Here is a 21125-nt window from a genome sequence, read left to right on the forward strand (position 1 = left end):
TGGAGACCCAGATCTTGAGCTCATTTCCTTCCTTCGATTTCAGTGGGTTATCCCACCAGTGTTTTGCACAATCAAACAAGAATCATGGGCTTGAAATAGGCACAGAATCCCGAAAGTGACGAGCTGTGGCTCATGGAAGCCCGTGCACACCACGCCCCAATGAACAGGAACTTGTTTTTATGGGAAAATGCTCCTTTCCCATGTGGGGAATGGTTACTGGGGGTGACTTTGCTCTCATGGGCCTTATTTTCAAGAGTGGCAGTTTAACTATGCAACTTTAAATATATGTTTCCTTGTCCCAATGCCCTATTTAGGCGAAACTCTTCACTTTGCCTGTAAGAGAGCTGGAAAAGCCTGGACCTGCCTTTGAAGTCACTTAGCTGCCTCTAAGGCAGGATTTGTCTTTAAAAGGAGTTGGATCAGGATAGGGAGCATGTCAGTGCTGCAACCAGCAGAAGTTTGTCTGCCCCAGTGCCTAAAGAGGTGAACAGAACTTTTCTTAATAGCTTTTTGGGAAGTCATTTGTGACCGGATAGCCTCTTTCCTTTGCCAAGAGGTTGGAGTTATTTGTGGCTCTGGACTCAAGCAGAAACAACGGTGAACTCATTATGACCAAATCAGTGTATGCTTATTATTTCAGTTTTTTCTCAGAAATACCTTGGCCTTGAACTCTCTCTTGGTTTCTATGCTCTGCTTGTCTCTCTCACACTGCCAGGCAAACTGGAGAGCCCAGGCATGTCAGTGATTGTTTCTGAGCACCAGAATTAGGAGATCCTGTTGAATGGGAGAAGCTGAGCTCAGGGCACTGGAGATGTCAGTGGCTGGAGAAGGGCTGGAGGGCAGAACTCTGGGCTTCTGTCCCATGCTGGTTTGATTTGGTTTGATTTAAGAGGCTGTAGCTGAGTCTGAATGGTTCCTGGAACTTGCCAGCAGGAAGGATGTGTGTGCTGTTCCCTAAAACAGCCCCTCCACACTGGCAGGGCAGGACCTCTCCTCCCCTCTTGCAGAGTGTGGGCTCTGCTGTCAGCTGGAGGAGAGCAGCTCCTGGTGCAGATGTTTTCCTGTGCCGCCCTGGCTGGTGTTGCTGCAGGTGCAGTGTCCTGATCCAGCCAGGAATGCCAGCAGAGGCCACCAATACCAGAGAGTCACCACCCTTGGAAACGTGCACTGAACAATCCCTTTGGTTCTGTACCCAGTTCCTGTGTGCTTGTGACCAGGAATGGGGTGAGGAAAGGGAGACAACTCCTGCCCAAGCCCTGGGGCAGCCAGAAGCATTTCCAGCCCAGCAGCAGCTGCAGCAGTGCTGGTGCAGCTCCCTGTGGTGCCCTGCTGGGGCCGGATCCAGAGCTCTGCCAAATCCACAGGCATTGGCACTCAGAGCTGGGCATCTGTGCCATCTCAGTGCCATGTGCAATAACTCATTCCCTGCCTTGGGACACTCCCAGCACGTGGCCATCAGTGCAAGGGCTGTGGGACACCTTTCTCTGCCCCAGCCATGCCTTGCCTATGCTTCAGTCCTGCCTTGGCTCTTTCACCACTGTTTCAGCCCCTGCTGTGCCCACCTTGAGGCATCCTGGCATTTGCTTTCAGGTCCTGGAATCCTACTTCTGGAGTTAAACACCATCTGAGGGCATTGGTGGGGGACAGAGCATGGGATAGGGCATGTAGAGAGGCTGCTGCTTCCCCTCTCTGTATGGATAATGGCTTGAGAACAGAGGGCTGATGGGGGGTCACTGATTAATGCATCAGATCTCAGTCCCTGAGAGTGATGCCACCTGCAAGCTGGACACTTACACTGACCTAATGCCTTTGTGGCTTCAAGCCACATTGTACCATCTGCCAGCAAAGGAGAGCTTCCCAGCACCCCACCACGCAGGTGTGGGGGTGGATCACCACCTAAATCCATGCCAAGGTGTGCCAGGAAGGCTCCAGCCTTCTCTCAGAGGCCAGCAGCCTGTTTGGGCTAAACCTCACACGTGATTTTCTATTTGTGGCGCCCTTTTGCAGCAAGAAAAGTGCTGAAGTTATTGGAAAAAGTCTGCAATCCAGCCCTGCTGAGCCGTGCCACAACAACAGGTTATTGTTCTGGCACAGGTGAAGGGCAGGACCTTTTCCTGGGAGCTTTCCAGGAGCTGTGCTGCCTGGCTGGGAGGAAGCAGAGCTGCTCAGCAATGAATGCACCTGCCGCGCTAATGCCGACTGCAGCGCCGGGAGGGCTCCAACAGCCTGCAAAGGCCAAGGAACGCAGCTCCACGTGCCAGCACCATGCAGAGCTGCCCCTTCCAGCCCCTCCTGTCCTGGCTGTACGTGGAATGTGCCTGAAGAAAGATAAAGGCCAGAAAAAGTAGTGCTGAAACATTGGCAGGGCTGCTTTGCTGTCTGCGGAACACTTGGGATGCTCCCGGCTCCCGGAAGCTCCTTTCTTTTGATAGGGAGAAATGCAAACTATTGCTGTCATCTGACTTCTCTGTAACAGCTCAGAGACATTAGAAAGCAAAAGCTGAGATCTCACTTCAAATGTGCAGCTGCAGTTGTGGCTATTTGTGCCATGTCTGTGGTTATCAGGGTGGTTTCAGCCTGCCTCTGAGAAGTGTCCACTCTCTTATTTTGCCATGATCCTCCAGCCCCACCAAGCCCTGGGGACAGCCCCTCTGTGTCAGTGCAGAGCCACTTCCAGCTCATTCCCACACATCTGCCAAGGACAGCTCTTTCCCTACGTAGCCTGAGCTGTGGTTTAGATGAAAGGAAATTTGCAGTTTAAAAGCCTCCTTCCATTTCAGTCAGACTTTTCCTTTGCAGAGTATTAAGAGTGTCATTTCCCACTCGGGTGGAACCAATTGGTATTTCCTTCCCTGGCCTCAAGCTTGGCAGCGTGACCCTGTGCCACAGCAGTGCTGCTGTGCTGGGCTGGCAGCTGCCTCCCCACCATGACAAAACTGTTTGCATTTGCTGGCACTGCTGACATCTCTCGTTGAGGCTGTCACAACAGCAGCAGCTGAAGTGGCTCTGTACCCATCAAGGAGAGCAGGCTCTGGATCTGTGCCCTGCTCTGGGCACTGGGACACCTCTGTCTGCATCCTTTGCCAAAGGGCAGATCTGGGAGGTGGCACGTGGGAGCATCAGAGCACACAGGAGCCTTTCCAGCAGCAGATGGGCTCCCGTGGGGTGTCTGCAAAGGGGAGCTCTCCTTGCCAGCCCAATAAAATGAGTTTAATCCAGCTCCCCCAAAACAAGTCTCCTAGAACTGATCATGCCTCGTGGAAAGTGCCCTCCGGCAGCTGCAGCAAAGCTGAGGAAGGCTCTGCTGATTTACAGATTTTTTCCAGGTTTCCAGACAGGAAAAACAAATCTGATGTGGAAAATGTGGCTGAAATAGAAGCCTTCTTATCGTGGGAATGTTGGGGAAGGCTGCAGTGGGCAAAGGTGGTACCAAAGCTGACTCTTCCAGGCAGGCCTGGACACAAGAATGGTTTGCAACCACCAAAAAATCAGGGCTTCTTCTCAGCTTGGGTCTTGCATTTCACTGAAGTCCCTCAGTCCAGTTCTGAAGCTGAATTCACAGTATGCTGCCATGACATCATGAAGTCAAATGCCACTGGCAGTGGAAATAGATATTGCCTCCCAGGTGGGAGCTTCAGGAAAGTGCTCCAGAAGGTGGAGGGGGAAGGGCTTCCCAGGCAGAATTTTACAAGAATTTTTACTGGCAGAAAAGTCTCAATTTAAAGAAACATGTTTTCCTGATTTGAAAATGCTCCCCTGGGCCTTCTGTCCTCAGCTGTCTGGATTCTGTCACTCTTGTGACATTCCTGAGGCTTGGCAGTGCCCAGGGCTGCTTTGGAGGCACAGAGATGCCACCCTGCTTTGAGAAGCTTCCACCCAAACAGCAAATCCTGGTGCAGGATTGCAGGGGAGATGCCCCTGGATGGCAGGAGGAGGGAGAGGAAGGGAAGCATTGCCAGCTTCCAAACCTGCTCCTCCCGAGGATGTGCTGGTGCTCCCAGGGCAGGCGGCTGGGGCTGGGCCCTGGGGGTGTCCTGCTCTCTGCACAGCCCTGGCTGCCTCAGGCACTGAGGCTATTTTGGGAATTTACCCTTTGTCATTAAATTACTTGTTATTGCAAGCAGCGTGGCACTGGGGCAGAAATTGTGAGACTGGGGCAGGAATTGTGGGACTGGGGCAGGAATTGCAGCACTGGGGCAGGAATTGTGGGACTGGGGCAGGAATTGAGGCACTGGGGCAGGAATTGTGGGGCTGGGGCAGGAATTGTGGGGCTGGGGCAGGAATTGAGGCACTGGGGCAGGAATTGTGGGACTGGGGCAGGAATTGAGGCACTGGGGCCGGAATTGTGGGGCTGGGGCAGGAATTGTGTTGCTGTCCTCTGCCTGACCTTCTTCAGGGCAGTAAATTCCGAACCCTTTGTACCATCCTTAGGGATTCTCCTCATTCACCATGTGCTCTTGGCCTCATGCATTTTCTGCCCTGGCTGAGCCCTCTGGGAGCAGCCAGAAGGGAAGGAGAGGGGAGGTGGATGGCTGAGCCTTTCCACTGATTTGGCAAATCCTGTTTTTCCCTCACTGCATCACTCAAAACGTGTTCAGGGCTCCAAGCACATGGCCAGAAGCACTGCCCTGGGAAGGAGCCCGAAGAGCTGCAGAGATTTAGACAAAGAAACCAAGAATTGAAGCCATTGTTCCTGTCACTGTCCATTTTGTTTGTCCCTGCCAGCTCACCAGCACTGGAAGCAGCATCATGGAGACGCAGGGAAGCAAGCTGGTGTCTCAGAAAAGTCAGGCTTGCTGCTGGCAGGACAGCTCCAGGCTCTGCTGGGGATCAGACGGCAGAGGAGCAGCTTGGATGAAGCATTCCCTTCCTCAGCTTCAGGGAAAAACTCTTATGGGGGCAGAAGGCTGGCTTTTGAGGATGAGCCTAAACTTTGCACCTGCACTCAGATTTGCCCTTGTTCAAGCCAAAATTGAAATATGAACAGGAACAATTCCCTCCTGGAAAGTTGCCACTGCTCTGCCTGATGTGCCCCTGCTGTGCACAACAGCAGAGTGGCCCCTGGCCTGCTGCCTCCCATAATCTGCAGGCTGATATGGACCTTGCTGTGAAACGGATGTGGCTGACATTTAGCAGGAATGCCAGTTCTCATCAGAACAGTGCCTGGGGAGACGCAGGCTGTGCTCAGCCGAGCGGGCTGACGAGACCTGCTGCTCTGCAGGCTCGGGCAGCACCTCACTCCATCAGAGAAACGCTCCTGGCTAACACTGGGTGATGCTTCCCAGAAATGGCATGGGCAGGAAAGATGTTTTGCTTGGCATAAACTGGCCTCAGTGCACATTTCAGTGTTCTGCTGGGTGGAAGGAATCAGCTGGGATGAGTTTGGGGCTAAGGTGGGCTTAGCCATGCCAAAAAATCCAAGAGCAGTGAAAGAAGTGTAGGGAGGATCAGTCTCCCCTCCTGCCAGCCTCGCTGGAAGAGATCTCCCTGGATAAAAGCTATGCTCCATTTCTTATGATGCAGCAGAATCAGCAATATCCCAGCTGTGGGAAGCATCTTTCCAGGATCCCCTGTGTGCAAAGATGTCAAGGCAATTCACAGTCCCGAGCCTATTTGGGACTACCACCTTTAGTGCATTAATTTTACATGTGGGCAAAGCGAGTCGTTTTTCATCTCTCCCTCGGCTGCAGACACTCTTTGGCAGATCTGAGAAGAGGAGCCTGTGCTTCCCCCCCTCCAGCTGCATCTGAAATCTGAAATGAGCACTGGAGCTCTCTCAGATGGATCATGCTTTATTTTGTTTTAAGGTTTTTTTTGGTGTTTCTTTCAGCCACTTCATAAAGAAAACTCATCTTTCTACCCCCAGTGAAGTCCAGGATTTCCTATGAACAAAGCGCTGGGTTTGCCCCAGACACCAACAGTCATTTACAGCAGGGCTGTGACTCATCGGGAACCCCACGAGGGTTTGACCCCAACTCCAAATGCTCCATCCCAGGCTGTTTTGGGCTGACTCACGACAGCCTTTGGCACAAGCAGGGAGTGCCCAGCTCTCCGGGAGCAGCCGGCAGTGCTGTGACACTGTCACACCCCTCCAGCGCAGGGCGCACCCGCCGGGGCCGCTCCTGTCCGAGCATCCCCCAGACTGCCCGCGGGTCCCGGGAGGGCGACAGGGACCTGGCGAGGCCTCGGCCACCGCAGCTCAGCGGCTCCGAGGCTCCGGACAGGGCTGGCAGGGCCAGCACCGCCCGGCCGCGCATCCCCCGCGCCTCCGCCAGCTGCGGATCCAGCTGCGGATCCAGCTGCGGATCCAGCTGCGGATCCAGCTGCGGGCTCGGCTCCGGCAGCGGCCCCGGCTGCGGAGCAACAGCGGCCTCCAGCGCCGAAAGCGCCTCCCGCGCTCCATCCCGGACCCGCACTGATCCTGGACCCGATCCCCATCCCGGACCCGCTCCCCATCCCGGACCCGCTCCCCATCCCGGACCCGCTCCCCATCCCGGACCCGCTCCCCATCCCGGCCCCGCTCTCCATCCCGGACCCGCGCTGATCCCGCACCCGCACCGCGGAGCCACGGAATGGGCGCGCTGGGAGCATTGGAGGCGTCCTGTCCAACCCCTGCCGTGGGCAGGGACGTCTTCAGTAAGACCAGGTTGCCTGATCCTCCAGCCTGATCTTGAATATTTCCAGGGATGGGGTTCCACAACTTCTCTGGGCAGGGCAGCCTATTCCACTTTCTCACCACCTTCATGGTAAAAATCTTCTTCCTGATATTTAAGTTAACCCTGCCCTCTGTAAGTTTGAAGCCATCCCCTCTTGTCCCATCGCTCCAAGCCTCTGTAAAAAGTCTCTCTTGGTGCCCCTTTTGGCACTGGAATGGGCTCTGAAGTCTCCCAGGAGCTTTCTCTTCCCCAGGCTGAACATTCCCAGCTCTCTCAGCCTGGCTCTGTAGCAGAGGTGATCCAGCCCTTGGAGTGTCTTTGTGGCCTCCTCTGGGCTTGCTCCAACAGCCCCAAGTTTTTCTCATGTTGGGGACCCCAGAGCTGTGCAGCACTGCAGGAGGGTCTCAGCAGAGCAGAGGGGCTCAGTCCCCTCCCTCACCCTCTGCCCACAGAGCTTTGGATGCAGCCCAGGACAATGCTGGTGAGTGCACACTGCTGGCTCGTGTCCAGCCTCTCCACCAGCACCTTCAAATCCTTCTTGGAAAGGCATCTCCCATCCTGCCAGCCCACAGCCCTCAGGCCAGGTCATCAGTGCCAGCAGCAAAGCTCACCAAGACCAGTAAAGGGGAAAAAATATTAGAATTTTGCCTGAAAAATGGAACCTTTTTGGTTTTCTGAGGCACTGGGAAGCTGTGACCTGCAGGACAAGTGTGAGGCTGGTGACTCTTGGTGCACAGGGACCATGTCATGGGGCACTGGCACATGGACAAGGCTGGAGATGGGTCAGCATGGAGAGGACTTGTTGGTTTCTTTCTCCTAGCAAAGGATCTGGAGCAAGGCCTTTAGTGCCCTGTATTTAGCAAATGCAATTGCAGGTCATGAGAATGCTAGAAATCTATTGCTCAAACACTGGAAATCTAGGAAAGGAAAACAAAATTCTTGATGCAAAAAAAGAACCTCCCTGTTCTGGCAGAGCCTGGCACCCTCCTTGGGCACATCCCAGCCTCCTCCCTGGGGCTCTGTCTGTAATTTGCTCCCAGCTCTTTACAGACATCACCAGAACAAACCACATTTTCCAGGAAGGTGCTCTGAGTGTTGGGGAAAGGGGGTTGCTGTGTGAGTAATAAATCCCAGCACAAGACGTGGCGATGCTTCCATTTTATTGGGGTTTGATGGGAGAGGGGACAGCTTTGTGCCCTGATCTCTCAGCCCAGTTTAAGCCAGGTTGTTGCGGGGAGTTTTGCACATTCCTCTGTTCCTGATGCGCACGTGGTCGTTCCTTTGCCTGCAAGAGAGGTTAAAAATGTTGGGGGGCTGCCCTCGGGTCCCTGAGACACAGCAGAGCCTGGCTCAGAGGGCAAAAGACAGAAAGAGAGGAAAATACTGCTTAAATCATCATCTAAGTGTTATTCACAGCAAGCAAGGCCACATATTCTTGACAGGGAGTTCAGGGTTACCATGGACATGTGTTAATTAATTCCAATAAGCTCAAGAGTGCTTTCTGACACCTCCTGGCAGGATAATTCACCTCCGTGCTGCAGGACAGCGCTGAGACACCTCCAATGCCTGTCTGACTGCAGACAGTAAAGGTTATGATTTTGTTTTGTAGGGTTTTAGAAACAAAAGACTGCCACTGTGTCTCACTTGGGTTTGGCCTGCTCCCAGCCTCCCCTCCTGATTGCTTCTGCAGCAAAAGTGAGGAAAATATTAAAAAGGTATCTTTAAAAAACTATTTTCTTCTTTTTGCCCTATAGTGAACACGATTCCTATGAATTCTTCCATTCTCACACGGAATCATGATGTTCTCCTCTTTGGAAAGACAGATCCATTTCTCAGGTGCGTTAGAGAAATGCCGGTGAAATGATTTTCCTTTTGCAAGGAGCGTTTTGCATGCCGGTCACAGTGAGGTGACCAACGGCGACAAGTGAGACGCCGCTGCCACGGGGACCCGCCAGATGCTCAGACATTCCCTGGCTCCTTGCAGCCTTCCAGCTCTTGTCAGGCCAGTTGCACTCACAGAACTGCAAATGACACTTCATCCTGCCTGCTGGCTGAACGGTCCCCATGGGCCAGGGCTTTAGAGATGAGGACACTCCATTTATCTCTCCCCCAGGACATTTGGCACCAGGCAGCTCCAGAGTCCTGAATAAAGCTCCAGAGCCCAGATGGCCCTGGCCAAAAGGCTGCTCCTAACCTCAGAATTGCATCACTGGGGAACAGAACAGGGGAGCTGCAAGGCTGGGGGCTGTGGCCCACAGGAGCAGCACATTTCCAGCTGCAGCTGCTCAGAGCTTGCACAAGAAGGAGTTTTGGGAGCTCTGGGAATGCAGTGCCTGTCAACACAAGGCAGATGCAGCACCAGCTTCTCATCCATCCCATCCCTCCTCTGACTCCTGCCTGGCTCTGAATCCACCACCAGCTCAGTCTTTCCCTTTCTTGTACCCCAATTTCCCTTCTTGTACCCCAATTTCCCATCTTGTGAGCTCCCATCCCCTGTGAAGCTGCTCTCTGCCCTGCTCTGGGGAGATGGAGCATCCTGGATGCCGCTTTGCCCAGCTGACTGTGGAGCCCTCCTCCCTCACTTTACCCTGCTCTTGGTCCATGGCCAGAGCCCTAATGATGTTGTGTCTGATGAACCTCCCACCCCCATCTGTTGCACAATGCAGGGACAGCTGGTGCTGGGCTGCTGGCTTCCAGCAGGGTCATTACCACCCTGCCAGGCCGTGCTGGGTCATTAGCTGTGGTGCCTTTGCTGAGGAGATCCCACTCAGCCTCTCTCTGCCTGGCTGCATCACGCTCAGCCTTGAAAGGTGAACCAGCAAATGCTGCAGAATATGTGGCAGCAGCCTGGGTTAATGAAGCAGAGAGGGGACAACCCAACTGACAATATTTATCCAGGCTCTTTTTTTTTTTTTCCTGGTGATCTGGATTCTGTTCCTTGCTCCTGCAGAGTTAGCAGGGAGGCAATGCTCCTGAAAGCAGAATTTTGGCTCCACAAACCCACGCATCCAGGGACAGAAAAGCTGGACTTTGAGCTTCTGCTACATGATGGCAGATGGGCCTGTGAGCCTGATCACCAGAAATCCCTGCCTACACCTGGTGAAGCCAAGGGTGAAGCTCCCTTAGCCCTGCAGACTGGGGCATCTGGCTCCAGATAAGACTCAATCTTCCCAAAAGAGATTTTTGAACCACTTAATAGCATTGAGTTGGAAGTAATTCCTTCACTTGTCTGACACAGAGTGCTTCCAATGTATAAATATATTTTAAATTACCTAGGGCCCAAGCCAGATGAAGTGTATCAAGTCTTGCCAGAGACACCCTTAGCATTTGGACCTGGCCTTCTGCTAGAACAGTGCAATCTGGCACCAGCACAGATTAAATATAAAACTCATTCTTAAAAATACCCAGAGCAAACTGTGTCCTTTCATATGCAGAGAAGACAGAAAGCAGAGCTCAGCCATAAATTTCTGGGGTGAAAAAACACAGTTTTTTCCCTCAGCCACCACACATCTGAGGTCATCTGGAAAAATATTCTTCAGCCCGCGCGCTAGATCTGGGCAGGCTTGGAGGACTCTGCCATTTGTCTGAGGTCCTGGATGCCTGCCAGCTCTCGCTGCTGCTTGGCAGCTGCAGGTGTGGGGAGATCTTTGCTCGTGGGCAGCGTGTGTGCTGCGAGCTGCACGGGATTGCTCAGCTGGAATCACACAGGATTGCTCAGCTGGAGCCACAAGGATTCCTCAGCTGGAGCCCACATGCTCAGAGCAGCGGCAGCAGCAGCTGTGCAGGAGGCCAGAGCCGTGCCAGATGTGCTGGGCTCACTGCCCAAACTCCACCCAGCTGTGTGCAGGCAGCTTTCTTTCTAGGAAATCCCAGATATGTGTGTGTGGTATCCCCTCATCTCTGTGGCATTTAGACTCGCAGCAGCTCCAGATACTCACAGGTTATGCAGGCACAGCAGGCACTCGTTGCTGTACAGGAGGTTATCCGTGCCACAGATGGGGTCAAACTCCCTTGTACACCCTCTCCCCAGGTTGAAATTCTCACAAGATGGCTGGAGGCACAAAAGGTTAATTTGGAAAATGTTAAGCCTGTTCTCAATTTAGCAAAGGAGCTTTGCCTTCTCAGAGAAGTGCACATTTTGTCTGTCTTTGTAACCCATCCCCAGAGCTCTGCTGTGAGCTCTCAGAAACACTGGGACCATCTGCCACCCTTGGCCAGCTGAACTCCACCTGGCTCTGCTGCACACCCTTGGGAGTAACAGTCCAGAGTAAATAGTGCTTCACTGCCTGAGCATGTTTTCCCAGTTTTTGTTTTTATGCCACAGCAATACCTGTCCTCACTTGCAAGCCAGAGACTAAGGGCACTTCTGACTTTCTTGGCAGGAAACAGCAATATTTGGCTTTTTAGGAACTTTTCTTTCAGTGTTTGGGGGAAATGGAGTGGAAAACCAGTATCATCACTGGGATTTTGCTGTGGCACTGCAGGTGGAAGGGGGTTCCCAGGCACTGGCAGTTTTGGGCTATCAACTCACTGCTTCACTGTATCTGCAATGTATTTAGCCCCAGTGTTTGGGTTAGTGCTGTCTCACTTGTGCTACATAAAAGAGGAAATTTTACCTCGGTTCCTCTGAAAGCAGCTGCATCCATCTCGGCATTTCCTAGAGAAACAGGAGAGAGAGACAGGGAGAGAGGGAGAGAAGAACCTTAGCACCCATCACTCGGGCTGGTTTCCAGGGGACAGAATAAAGACAGTTTAGGCTGAGGACTGCGTGTCTTCACTCAAACACCTTTGTCCTAGAAAATAATTTCTTCCTTGGATCGCCCACGTTTCCCAGCTGAATCCTTCCCTGCTGTGTCACCCTCCTTCCCCTGGCAGGAACATGTAATGATGCAAGGCAAAGTGCACTTCCAGAGATGTCACCTGCCAGCTGTCAGGGAGCTAAGGTGGCTTCTGTCCTGTCTTACCACATGTTCATGAGTGCCTGAGAAACTCCTGCTGCCACTGGACAGGTGCTGCAGTAAATCCAGGGCGATCTTCCTGCTGTTATTCCATTTTTACCACAAGCAAGCAGAGCAAAAGACAAGTTGTTGGAAGTCTCTACTGGAAGGAGACCCTGAGGTCTCACATCAAAGCTGGTGGGATCAAGCCATGACTTTGGGCTTCCCCATGGAGAAGCTGAGCTGGCAGCTGGGATCACAAGGGTGGAACATGTGCTGGGTGTGTTTTGAAAAACAACCTGAAGTTTTTTTTGGCAAAAGAGACAACTGAGAAGCTGATCCTGGGCTTTGTTATAAACCCAGAAGTCATCTACATGGAGGATTTATACTACATCTGTATTAACAACCAGCACAGCCCAGTGGCAGTGAAGCATTTTGGTGCTGAGGAGCTGATATCCACACTGTTTAATATTTCAGTGGTTTTACTTTGGGCCGGCACTGCTCCAGACCCAGGAGCTGAAGCTCACTACGTGCTCAGCTCATCTGAAATGAGCCCAGATTTTGTGCTCAGACAGCCCTGCAATGGCAGCCTCTGTGCAGTAAACAGGATGGCAGAGGACCTGCTTCAGAAGCACCCTCCTGTTTGGAATGAGCCCACTGAAGCAGGACCTGAGGAGCAGCAACAGCTCGTGTTCTCATCCCTCTGCACCATATGGGATTTTGAAAACACAGTTGGCTTAAACATTGGCTTTAGTAGTGAGAGCTGCATTTTCCCTTGCATAGATTCATTTCCTGTCTTCTTGGGTTTGCTTTTTTAAAACCAGAATAGCACCTATTCACTCTGAAAGGATCACACTGTCCTAGAAATCACCAGTTACAGGACAAATCCTACCCCTGAAGAAAGAGCAGCAGGTCTGCTCACTTTTGTAGCAGTAGCCTTTGAAAGGCTACAGGTTTAATGCACAGGTACAGGTACAGGTGTAATGCACACTGGCCATTGCAGCATTCCCTGCCCAGGGCCACAGCAAGGTCCCAGCACCAGCTGGAATCTTCCCACACTCCCCTTCCCAACCTGGGAGCTTTAGCAAGGAGAGGAAACAGCTCCTAAGCAAAAGGTTGGACTCACCTTGGTAGAAGAAGAGTGCCAGGGAGAGGAGCAGGAAAACACCAGCTACCTTCATGGTGGAGGTGATGTTCTACTGAGCACAGCAGAGGGAAACTGGGACACTGCTGGGTGTGTCAGAGATCCTGACTCTGGCACTCTGCTGGGACCTTTATACCTTTCCCCACTGCTGGCAGCACACCACAGAGCCAGCTCCACCCTGCAGGGCTGTGGTGACAACATTGAGAGCGTGGGGACAGCACCAGGTGGCACCTGGCTCATTGGAGGGCGCAAGGATGAAAGCTGTGCCAAGCCAATGGAGGAAATCATCCTTATCTGCAGCAAGGGCTGGGGCCCTGTCCCAGGTGTGGGGGTCAGGCCTGGGTCTGCGTGCTGTGATAAAGCAACAAAGAACCAAGATTGCAGAAAAGGGCAGGACAGGGAAGTGCAGTTGGCAGCGCTGTGGCTTTGATGAATGACCCTGCTGCTGCCCATGCAGGGTGAAGCTCTCTGCTGGAGCCACCTCGGGGTGAAGATGGCTTTGATCCACGCACACCATCCCTGCTGTGATCCACAGAGCAGACTGGGGGGCTGCAGCCCCCCTGGGCAGGCAGGAATGGGAGCAAGGATGGCTCTGAGAGCACTCAGAGCTGTGCCTTGGGCTTGCTCGTGGCTGCGGATGCAGGGCTGCTGTTTTGACTGCACATCTCTGACTGCAGACAGCAGCTGAAATGCGTGGCTGGGTCAGATGCTGCTCCCTTCCCCTCTCCCTGCCTGCATTGGGAGCAAACCCTGGGGATTTCCCACACTTACACCACCAGTGGTGCATTGCAGAGAGTGGATCAGTCCCCCGGGGATTAGAAGGATTAATTAATGTTTCTAAAGCACTTTGATATCTCAGCCATAAATCACTGGAGAAGTGCAAAGCAAATTATTACTAATGGGGGCTTATGACTCAAAGACAGATTTTTAATTAGCTGAACAGGAAAAAGTCAATGCCAAGAGCAATTCAAGGAGCTGTTTGAGAGGGAGAAATCTCAGCTCCATTGGCAGCTGCTCCATTGTCCAAGGGATGCCTCATTCCCAGCGTGGCTCTGGAGGGCGCTTCCCCTGCCATAAACATCTCTTTTGATTTTGCTTCAGTGGTCATGGGCTGATTCCTCCCTCTTCACTGGGTTTCCCTCTGCTCTCCCTGGGCTGACCTGCAACATGGGGCAGAAAGAACAGCTCCTGGTGGCATCTGTTATTTTATTAATTCAGAGAGTAGAGCTGGCTTTGGGCATGACTGCTCAGCAGCTCTCAGGAGCTGGGCTGGGTGTTAGTGGACCTTTGAGCACAGAAAACAATCCTTTAGCATGCCTGGGACAGTTGTTCAGGTGGTGTTATCACCCTCAGAGGAGCAAGGGGGGGAGAGATAATTTTTTATAGCTAAAAGAGGTTCCCCTCAGTCCAACACTGTCCCCTGTTTTTTTTTTCCTCTTCAATCTAAGACATGTAAATAGAGCAGTGCTGAAAAGAGCTTCTCTGATTACCCATGTTTGGGGCGTGCCCACTCCTGGTAAAACACATTTTTCAGTTTGAAGATCCTTGCTGTAGCCAGGCAATGTGATAGTTTGGATTGTCCAGGAACAGAAACGATTTCCCTCAGATTCCTTGGAAACATCCAGGCGCATTTCCAGACTGGAGTTTGACGGGTACATCCTCACTGTTTATGCTCTGCAGGTGGCAGCTCTGTGTTGGCTCCTGGGACATTCAGGGTGTGTGATGCCATGGTTTTCTCCTCCCTCCAGGAGCCAGAGGCATCAAAGCACAGGCTGACCTTCCCCTGCCTCCTGGACACTCCTCTCCTCATCCTCTTACTGCTGAGGCTCCTGACAGCTTTGCACTGGCTGATTTTCATGTTCCCAAGTGCTCCCAGAGCTGGATGAGATTAAGTACTTTGCTACTGAGGAAGGTTGAAGAAACTCCAGATTATGCAGTGCAATGGACTGAACTTAATTATTCCACAACGAATTGAGCCAAACCAACAGACTCAAGGGCAGTTGCCTCTGCCAGAAGAAGATTCCAGCATAGGCTGCAGCTGAACAGCAGGCACACTTGGGTTTTAATGCAGTTTCTCCCTTAGCAAATGCTCTTCCTTTCCAAGCGTCTCCACTGACAGCTGTGCCTTTATGAGACGCCTTCAAAACCAGGGGATTTCAGGGCTCCTCTCTCCTGATTGACAACAACTCGATTTCCTTCAGGAAAATCAAACAGAAATGCTTGGGGCTCATTTGAGTGGGGAGGAATGAAGAAGAGCTGCGAGTGCTGCTGCTGCACTGGGTGCTCCTGCTCGGCAGTGTGGGCTTTCTCAGGATGTGTCACCTTGTCAGAGCAGCGTGTTCCTCCAAACACATCAGCTGGAGGAGTCGAGAGGAATGAGTCAGGTGGCTGTGCCAGCCATGCTGTGTGACTTGCTGAGCCTGCCGTGGAGAAACGGAGGGGACAGGAGGGTCCCAAGGCAGGGGCTGGCATGGGATGGTGTCCCCTCGGCCACCCTGCTGGGTGGTGGCCACCACACATGGGCTGGGACACAAATCTCTGCAGTTGCTGCTGGTGTCTCCTCCTGGGTGCTGGGAGCCCTTGGAGAGAGAATTGATGCTGCACAAGGCACGAGGGGAAGGGGCAGTGGGTAAGGAGGCAAATTGAACTGCCAGGGCTGCCCCCAGGTGGAGCAGCAGGAAGAGGTGATTCTCCTTCTGCAGGATGAATTTCTGTGTTGTCTTTTGGCCAAACCTGAGTGTTTTCAAGTTACATTCATTTCAGTAGTAAAGTGCTGCAAAGGGATAAAAAATTACATTGCAGGGGGATTAAAAATCTGGGAAACTACCTATTTCCCTGTGATGGTCCCTCCATGACAGGCTGGAGGATCACTTGTTGCAACCAGGGCTGGAATTTGGTTTTCTGTGGAGACTTGATGTACAAAGAGAAAGCCACCAGTGCCTCAGGAAACCAACAGAGTCACCAGTCCAAAGCATTCAAAGATCATAAACCAGACCCAGATGATCATGGATCACAGCTCAGAAGTCACAAATTATTCTTAAACCTCTTCCAAATAATGGTGTTTTTCAACAAGCTCATTAGGGGTGTTCACATTTTCCAGCCTTCTCCTGGAGCAGAGAGAGAATGGGCTGAAGCAGGAGCAGAGTTCCTTGTGCACTCCCAACCCTTTCCCCAAGGAATGACCTGACCAAGACCTGCACCATGGCCCTGTGCTGGTGGCATCCCTGAGTCCCTTGGTGGAGGCTGTGGGGACCTTCCCTGGGATTCTTGAAGCACCAGAGGCTCCTCAGGGCTCAGGATCTCAGCAAGGCAGCTGGGCACTTTGCTGCTGCCCTGCAGTGGGTGGGATGGGTGAAATCTGGAGAAAGGCTGATGCAAATGTGAAAATTAGAGATGTCACAAAAACCAGTTCCCAAGATGCTCAAAGCTCTTGGGTCCAGAATGCTGCTTGTGTTGGATTTAGAAGTTAAAATGCCTTAATTTGTGTTACCTGCCAGGGCTGGATCTTGCAGGTGTAGCCAAGACCTTGCCCATGGTATCCAAGGTGGTTTGGAAAGGTGTGTGAGCCAGACCAAGCCCTTTTGCATCAGCAAGGTGAGAGCAGTGTGCAGGGATCAGCTGCTCCTCTGTCCAGGGAATACTGCTCAAACACTGATTTTTCCTGCAGCAAAAAACCCAAACCCAAACCATAATTTGATCGGTAGTGATTTTTGTCTTGGATTCTTTCCCATTTAATGCTGAGAAAGCTATTCTGTTGCTTTGGGTGCATGGGAGATATTGAACATTCTGACAGTTTAGGAAAAGGGATCCTGTGAGTAGCTGCTGAGAAAGCATCACATATTTTCTCCTGCTGCAGGAGAATCTCTGGAGCCCAGGACAGATTATCAATTTGTTTTCTCTTCTGTTCTGGAAATCTTGGGACCTCTGGTTTCAGAGGAGGGGGCTGGGCATGGCTACAGGATAACATTACCAAAACATCATTTCTACTTTTACTAAAGCTTCTGTTTGTTATCCTTCAGCAAGGGCAGCATGTCCATGAGAGAGACCTTTGGAAATCTGCAGGCATCAGCAGCTTTGCCTGAGCCTGGGTATTGCTGACAGCAGTGTCTGAGGACAAAGACATCACATAAATCACAGCTTGTTGGGCCGTTCAGAAGAGGCTGTGACTGGATGCCACTCAAACGCTTCCCAAGGAGGATGAATGTGCTGGGGACAGGCTCTGTGCTTGTGAGGGCTCCTGGCTGACATTGGCTGGGGTGGAGCTCCCAGCCCAGCTCCTGCGCTCTCCCACCTCTCAGTGGCACCAAACCCCACGGGCTCAGCCCATGGAACCCTTTCCCCTCTGCTGTGATTTACTGGGTGGTGGCAGAGTCTGCTGGGAATGGCTCTGGGCTGTGGCCAGCTCTGGTGACCCTGGGGCTCTGTCCCTTGCAGGTGGGACCCTGGGCCAGTGCAGGGACAGGCTTTCCCCCTTTCTCCTCTGATGCCCCTCTCCTTGGGGCTCTTGCAGGATCTCCATGGGAAGGAGAGGCACTGAGAGCTGGAGACAGAGTGGATCCCTCAGGAGCTGAAACATGGAGCTCTGCTTTTCCTGCTTTCCCCGGCATTACCGAAGAAAAAAGGATCATTTTTCCCACTCCTACAGAAAGTGCCAAAAGCAAAGTATTCCTCATAAAATTGCTTCTTTATTAAATCCTATCTGCCTCCCACCCCCACACCCGACTGCCCCTGCGGCTGCTGGGGAGATCCAGGGCAGAGTGATTAAGCACTGCAGCTGATAATTGGGCAAACACAGATTTCAATCTCCTCCAGCAAATCACTCCCCCTTTCTCCAACTCGAAGCAGCACCCTGTGCCCACTCCCTCTTCCACGGAGCTTCACCAGATGGGAAGCATATGGTCCCTGTCCTTTCGGGGTCACAGACTCAGGGGGATGATCCAGTCTAATCTGTCCTTCTGCTCAGCTCAGGCAGCTCTGTCTCTGCTCCCAAGGACCACATGTCCCTTGTCCAGGGCTGGATCTCACTCTGAGGTAATCTAGGAGCTCTGGAATGAGCCACTCTGGATGAGGATCCTGGATCTCCAGTGCCTGGTGCTGTTGCATAAAGGATCCTGTGTGCCTGCAGCTGCTGTCCATTGCCCAGGGAAGCTGTGGCTGCCCCATCCCTGGAATATTCATGGCCAGGCTGGACAGGGTTTGGAGCAGGATAAACTGTTTGGACAGGATAAACTGTCCCTGCCCATGGCAGGGAGTTGGGCTGGATGATCTTTAGGGCCCCTTCCAACTCAAACCATGCTGTGATTGTCTGACCCTTTCCCTCAGGTGAGTTTCAAGGGATGATATTTGAAAATGGCTCTTTAGAAAGTTGGCTGCAGCCCAGGTGAGCTCTGGGCGCATTGTCCTGGCTGCAGAGATGGTGTGAGGAGGTGGAGGATTGGCAGGACATGGGGAGAAGACAGAGCCAAAGCCCCTCCAGACCTGAACAGCAAGGCTGGGAGATGGCAGAGGAGCTGCAGGAAGGGTTATCCCAACGGGATAGCAGGAAAAAACCATGAGGGTGGACAAACACTGCTGCTGGACCAACAAAAGGCTGTGGAGGCTTTATACTTGCAGAGGTTCATAACAAGACTGAATGAACTGATATTCTCCACAAAAGCTGTCAGAAACCAGCAGAGAAGCAACAGCCCCTCTGTGGTCCTTGGCTAATCCAGTCTCCAGGACTAGGAGATTTTTTTAGTGGAGATCTGAAATACAGGATACTTTCACATTTCCCCCTAATTTCTTGAAAACATTTTGTCAATGGTTTTTTTTCAACCTTTTGTAATATTTTCCATCACTCTGTAAGCCAGTTGATCAACAAAACCAAATATACTGCAAATGACTTTCATCACAACCCCAGAAATATTTGGCATTTTTAGCTACTCCTGTGAGTTCCATTGGCAGCACTAATGGCTATTGATGAATGATTTGCTCCCAGAACTGGCCCAGAAATAGGAAAACCAGTATTATACTTCTGATTTCAATGAAATATATGGCTAGAGGAAGCTGAAGCTCTTTGGTCCAGCTCACTGTGCTATTTTACCCAAACAGAGGAGATGAGGTTTTTCCAGTGGAGAGCTCTCAGCCTGCTTAGCTCCACAGGAAAAATTGCCTATAAAAAAATTAGAAAGGTGAGGATAGGAAGAGAAAACCAATGCAGATTATGAAATAAGGCTTTAATTTCTGTCATCATTTCTTCTTCCTGTGATCTATAGAGAGATTTTAAAATGAGCAGCGGGCTTTTTCACAGACTGATAGAAGAGAGATTTTGGGAGGAAAGGGAAAACAAGCAGCAGACACGAGACAGAGCTGGGGATGACATTGCTGGACTCTGATTCTGAACATAAAGCTCAGCAGAGATGGGAAACACTGAGCCTGTTTCCAGAGATGGTTTTTCCTCAGAGCTGTGCTGCCACAAGGCACCGTGAGATCCATGATATTTCACCAGTCCATTCATAACTGTGCACCTCATTCTTGGGCAGCTCTTTCCCCAGCAGCATCTCCTGGTGCGGTTTAACCGCAACAAACGCACGCTCGTTAATGGCGGGTGGGAAAATCAATATTCCCTGAGCCCTCTGTGCGTCAGCACGCTGCACACCTGTCCCAGCCCAGCCTCCCCAAAGCTGATAAATGATGGCCAAACACCGCTGATAAACTTAACTAACAGCCATTGACCCCTGGGTCGGGCTCAGATTAGATACAGCCCAATTAACACTTGATCCTTCTCCTAATGACTCCTCGAGCTCGGAGGCTGAAATTTTCCTGTAGCTGAAAAAGGAGCATGGGATGTTTGGATGGCTGAGGTTTATTGTCCCCACAAAACTGCTGTGTTTTGAGTGCCAAGAGCTGCTCCCTGGACACAGATACAGGATGCTGGGGGAAGGATTCAGGCTATAAGAGCATCAGCACCTGCAGCCCTGCTGTGAAAAGCGACGCTGCGGGAATTGTTGGCAGCTCTCTGTGCTTTCAGCCTCGGTCAATGGCCTTGATTAAAGAAGGAGTTTGTCTTTGATTTAGGGAGCCTTTGAACATAGTGGCTAAACATTTCTTTTCCATCAAGGGTTCCCTTTGATTTCTGCATGTAGTCAGCTCCTTGTATCCCTCGGTGAGTTTTGCACTTGAATTGCTTCCCTAATAAATGTGACATTATTTTTGATGCCTTGTGTGTTCCCAGCCTGGTTGTGAGAGTGAGGTGCTTGCAGTGAAGGCACTGTCTCCAGCCCATCAGGGATATGAGGAGCAGTCCTTTGGCTCTGGTAACAGAGATGAAAAAATCCACTGCTGAACCTCCTTTTCCCCAAGCAGCTTTTAAATTGGGTTTTTCCTTCTACAAGAGGAAGTGGCTGCCAAAGCCCATGGCTGCTGCCTGCAGTATGATTTTCCTTCTTATCCTTATTCATCCCTGCCAAGATCCTCTTTTCTTCATTCCTCCTCATTTTCTGAGCTTCTGAAAGCCCCTGGCTCACAGTTTCAAGCCCCACTTACCAAGAAACTCGGTTTTCCAGTCAAAAAATCAGCCGAGGTCCTCATGCCACGCTGTAGTTTCTGTAGGAAATACTTGGGGATGTTGCATCTTGTATTTTTCCCTCCGTGTGTTTTGGAGGAAGGAATGCAGCCTGCTTCCAAGCTCAAGGCAGCCTCGCAGTGCCTGCACTTGGGGCACCTCTCTTGCGGCGCTGAGGTGTTTGCCAGGAGCAGATGGTGAGGGGTGTGCTGGAGGCAGCTGATGATGCTGCATCTGCCTGTTCAGCTGAGCCATCCCTGAGCTCTGTGCTCTGTGCTGCTCTGCTCAGGATGAGCCACAGGGCTGCTGGTGGCAGGTCCTGCTCTCCCTGGGGACCCTCCAGGATTGCACTGAGGGTGATCAGGCACTCCTGGGCTGGGCAGCCCCGAGTGCAGCTCCCTGTGGAGCAAGGGAGGGGCACAAGAGCCCAAATTCCTCTCTGTGTGCTGTCCCCCTTGACCAGCTGGGTTCAGACCCAGAGACCTCTTCCCAGTCATCTCCATCATGGATCAGGCACAAATGCAGCCAACACTCCTGTAAAGCTCCCCTTTACTCCAGGAGCTGCAGTTCCACCTGCTGGGACTCATTTTTGCATTTTGTGCCCTGCTGACATTCATGTCCTTTCACTGGATCTGGCATTTTGGGGGTTAGGAGCAGCCTTTCTCACTGCATCCAGGCTCTGCCATTCCCAGGATCCTATAAATTCAGCTTTCAGCCATACAGAGCCCTGGGATTTTTATGGACGTGGAACAAAGATGCATAAATGATAATTAAAACCTCTACAGAAACATTGTTAGGGCCAGAAGCATAAGTCATAAATAATTATCATGATGGCCAGCTTTGCA

At 51.8% G+C, this 21125-nt stretch overlaps 2 protein-coding genes across 2 annotated transcripts in view; one reads left to right on the top strand and one right to left on the bottom strand.

The window, feature by feature from the left end:
* Nucleotides 1-21125, top strand: part of LOC135453652 (serine protease inhibitor Kazal-type 5-like) — a 104147-nt gene that overhangs the window by 39779 nt on the left and 43243 nt on the right. The gene's annotated exons all lie outside the window — the stretch shown is intronic.
* LOC135453850 (pancreatic secretory trypsin inhibitor-like) lies at nucleotides 7802-12846 on the bottom strand. Its single transcript, XM_064725303.1, has 4 exons — nucleotides 12720-12846; nucleotides 11273-11313; nucleotides 10595-10707; nucleotides 7802-7941 (listed from the first exon to the last, which is right to left on the bottom strand). Exons 1-4 carry the CDS (start codon nucleotides 12772-12774, stop codon nucleotides 7872-7874), a joined length of 279 nt encoding a protein of 92 aa, XP_064581373.1. The 5' UTR covers nucleotides 12775-12846; the 3' UTR covers nucleotides 7802-7871.

The sequence above is a fragment of the Zonotrichia leucophrys genome, chromosome 13 (assembly GCF_028769735.1).
Source record: "Zonotrichia leucophrys gambelii isolate GWCS_2022_RI chromosome 13, RI_Zleu_2.0, whole genome shotgun sequence".
Taxonomy (NCBI): domain Eukaryota; kingdom Metazoa; phylum Chordata; class Aves; order Passeriformes; family Passerellidae; genus Zonotrichia; species Zonotrichia leucophrys.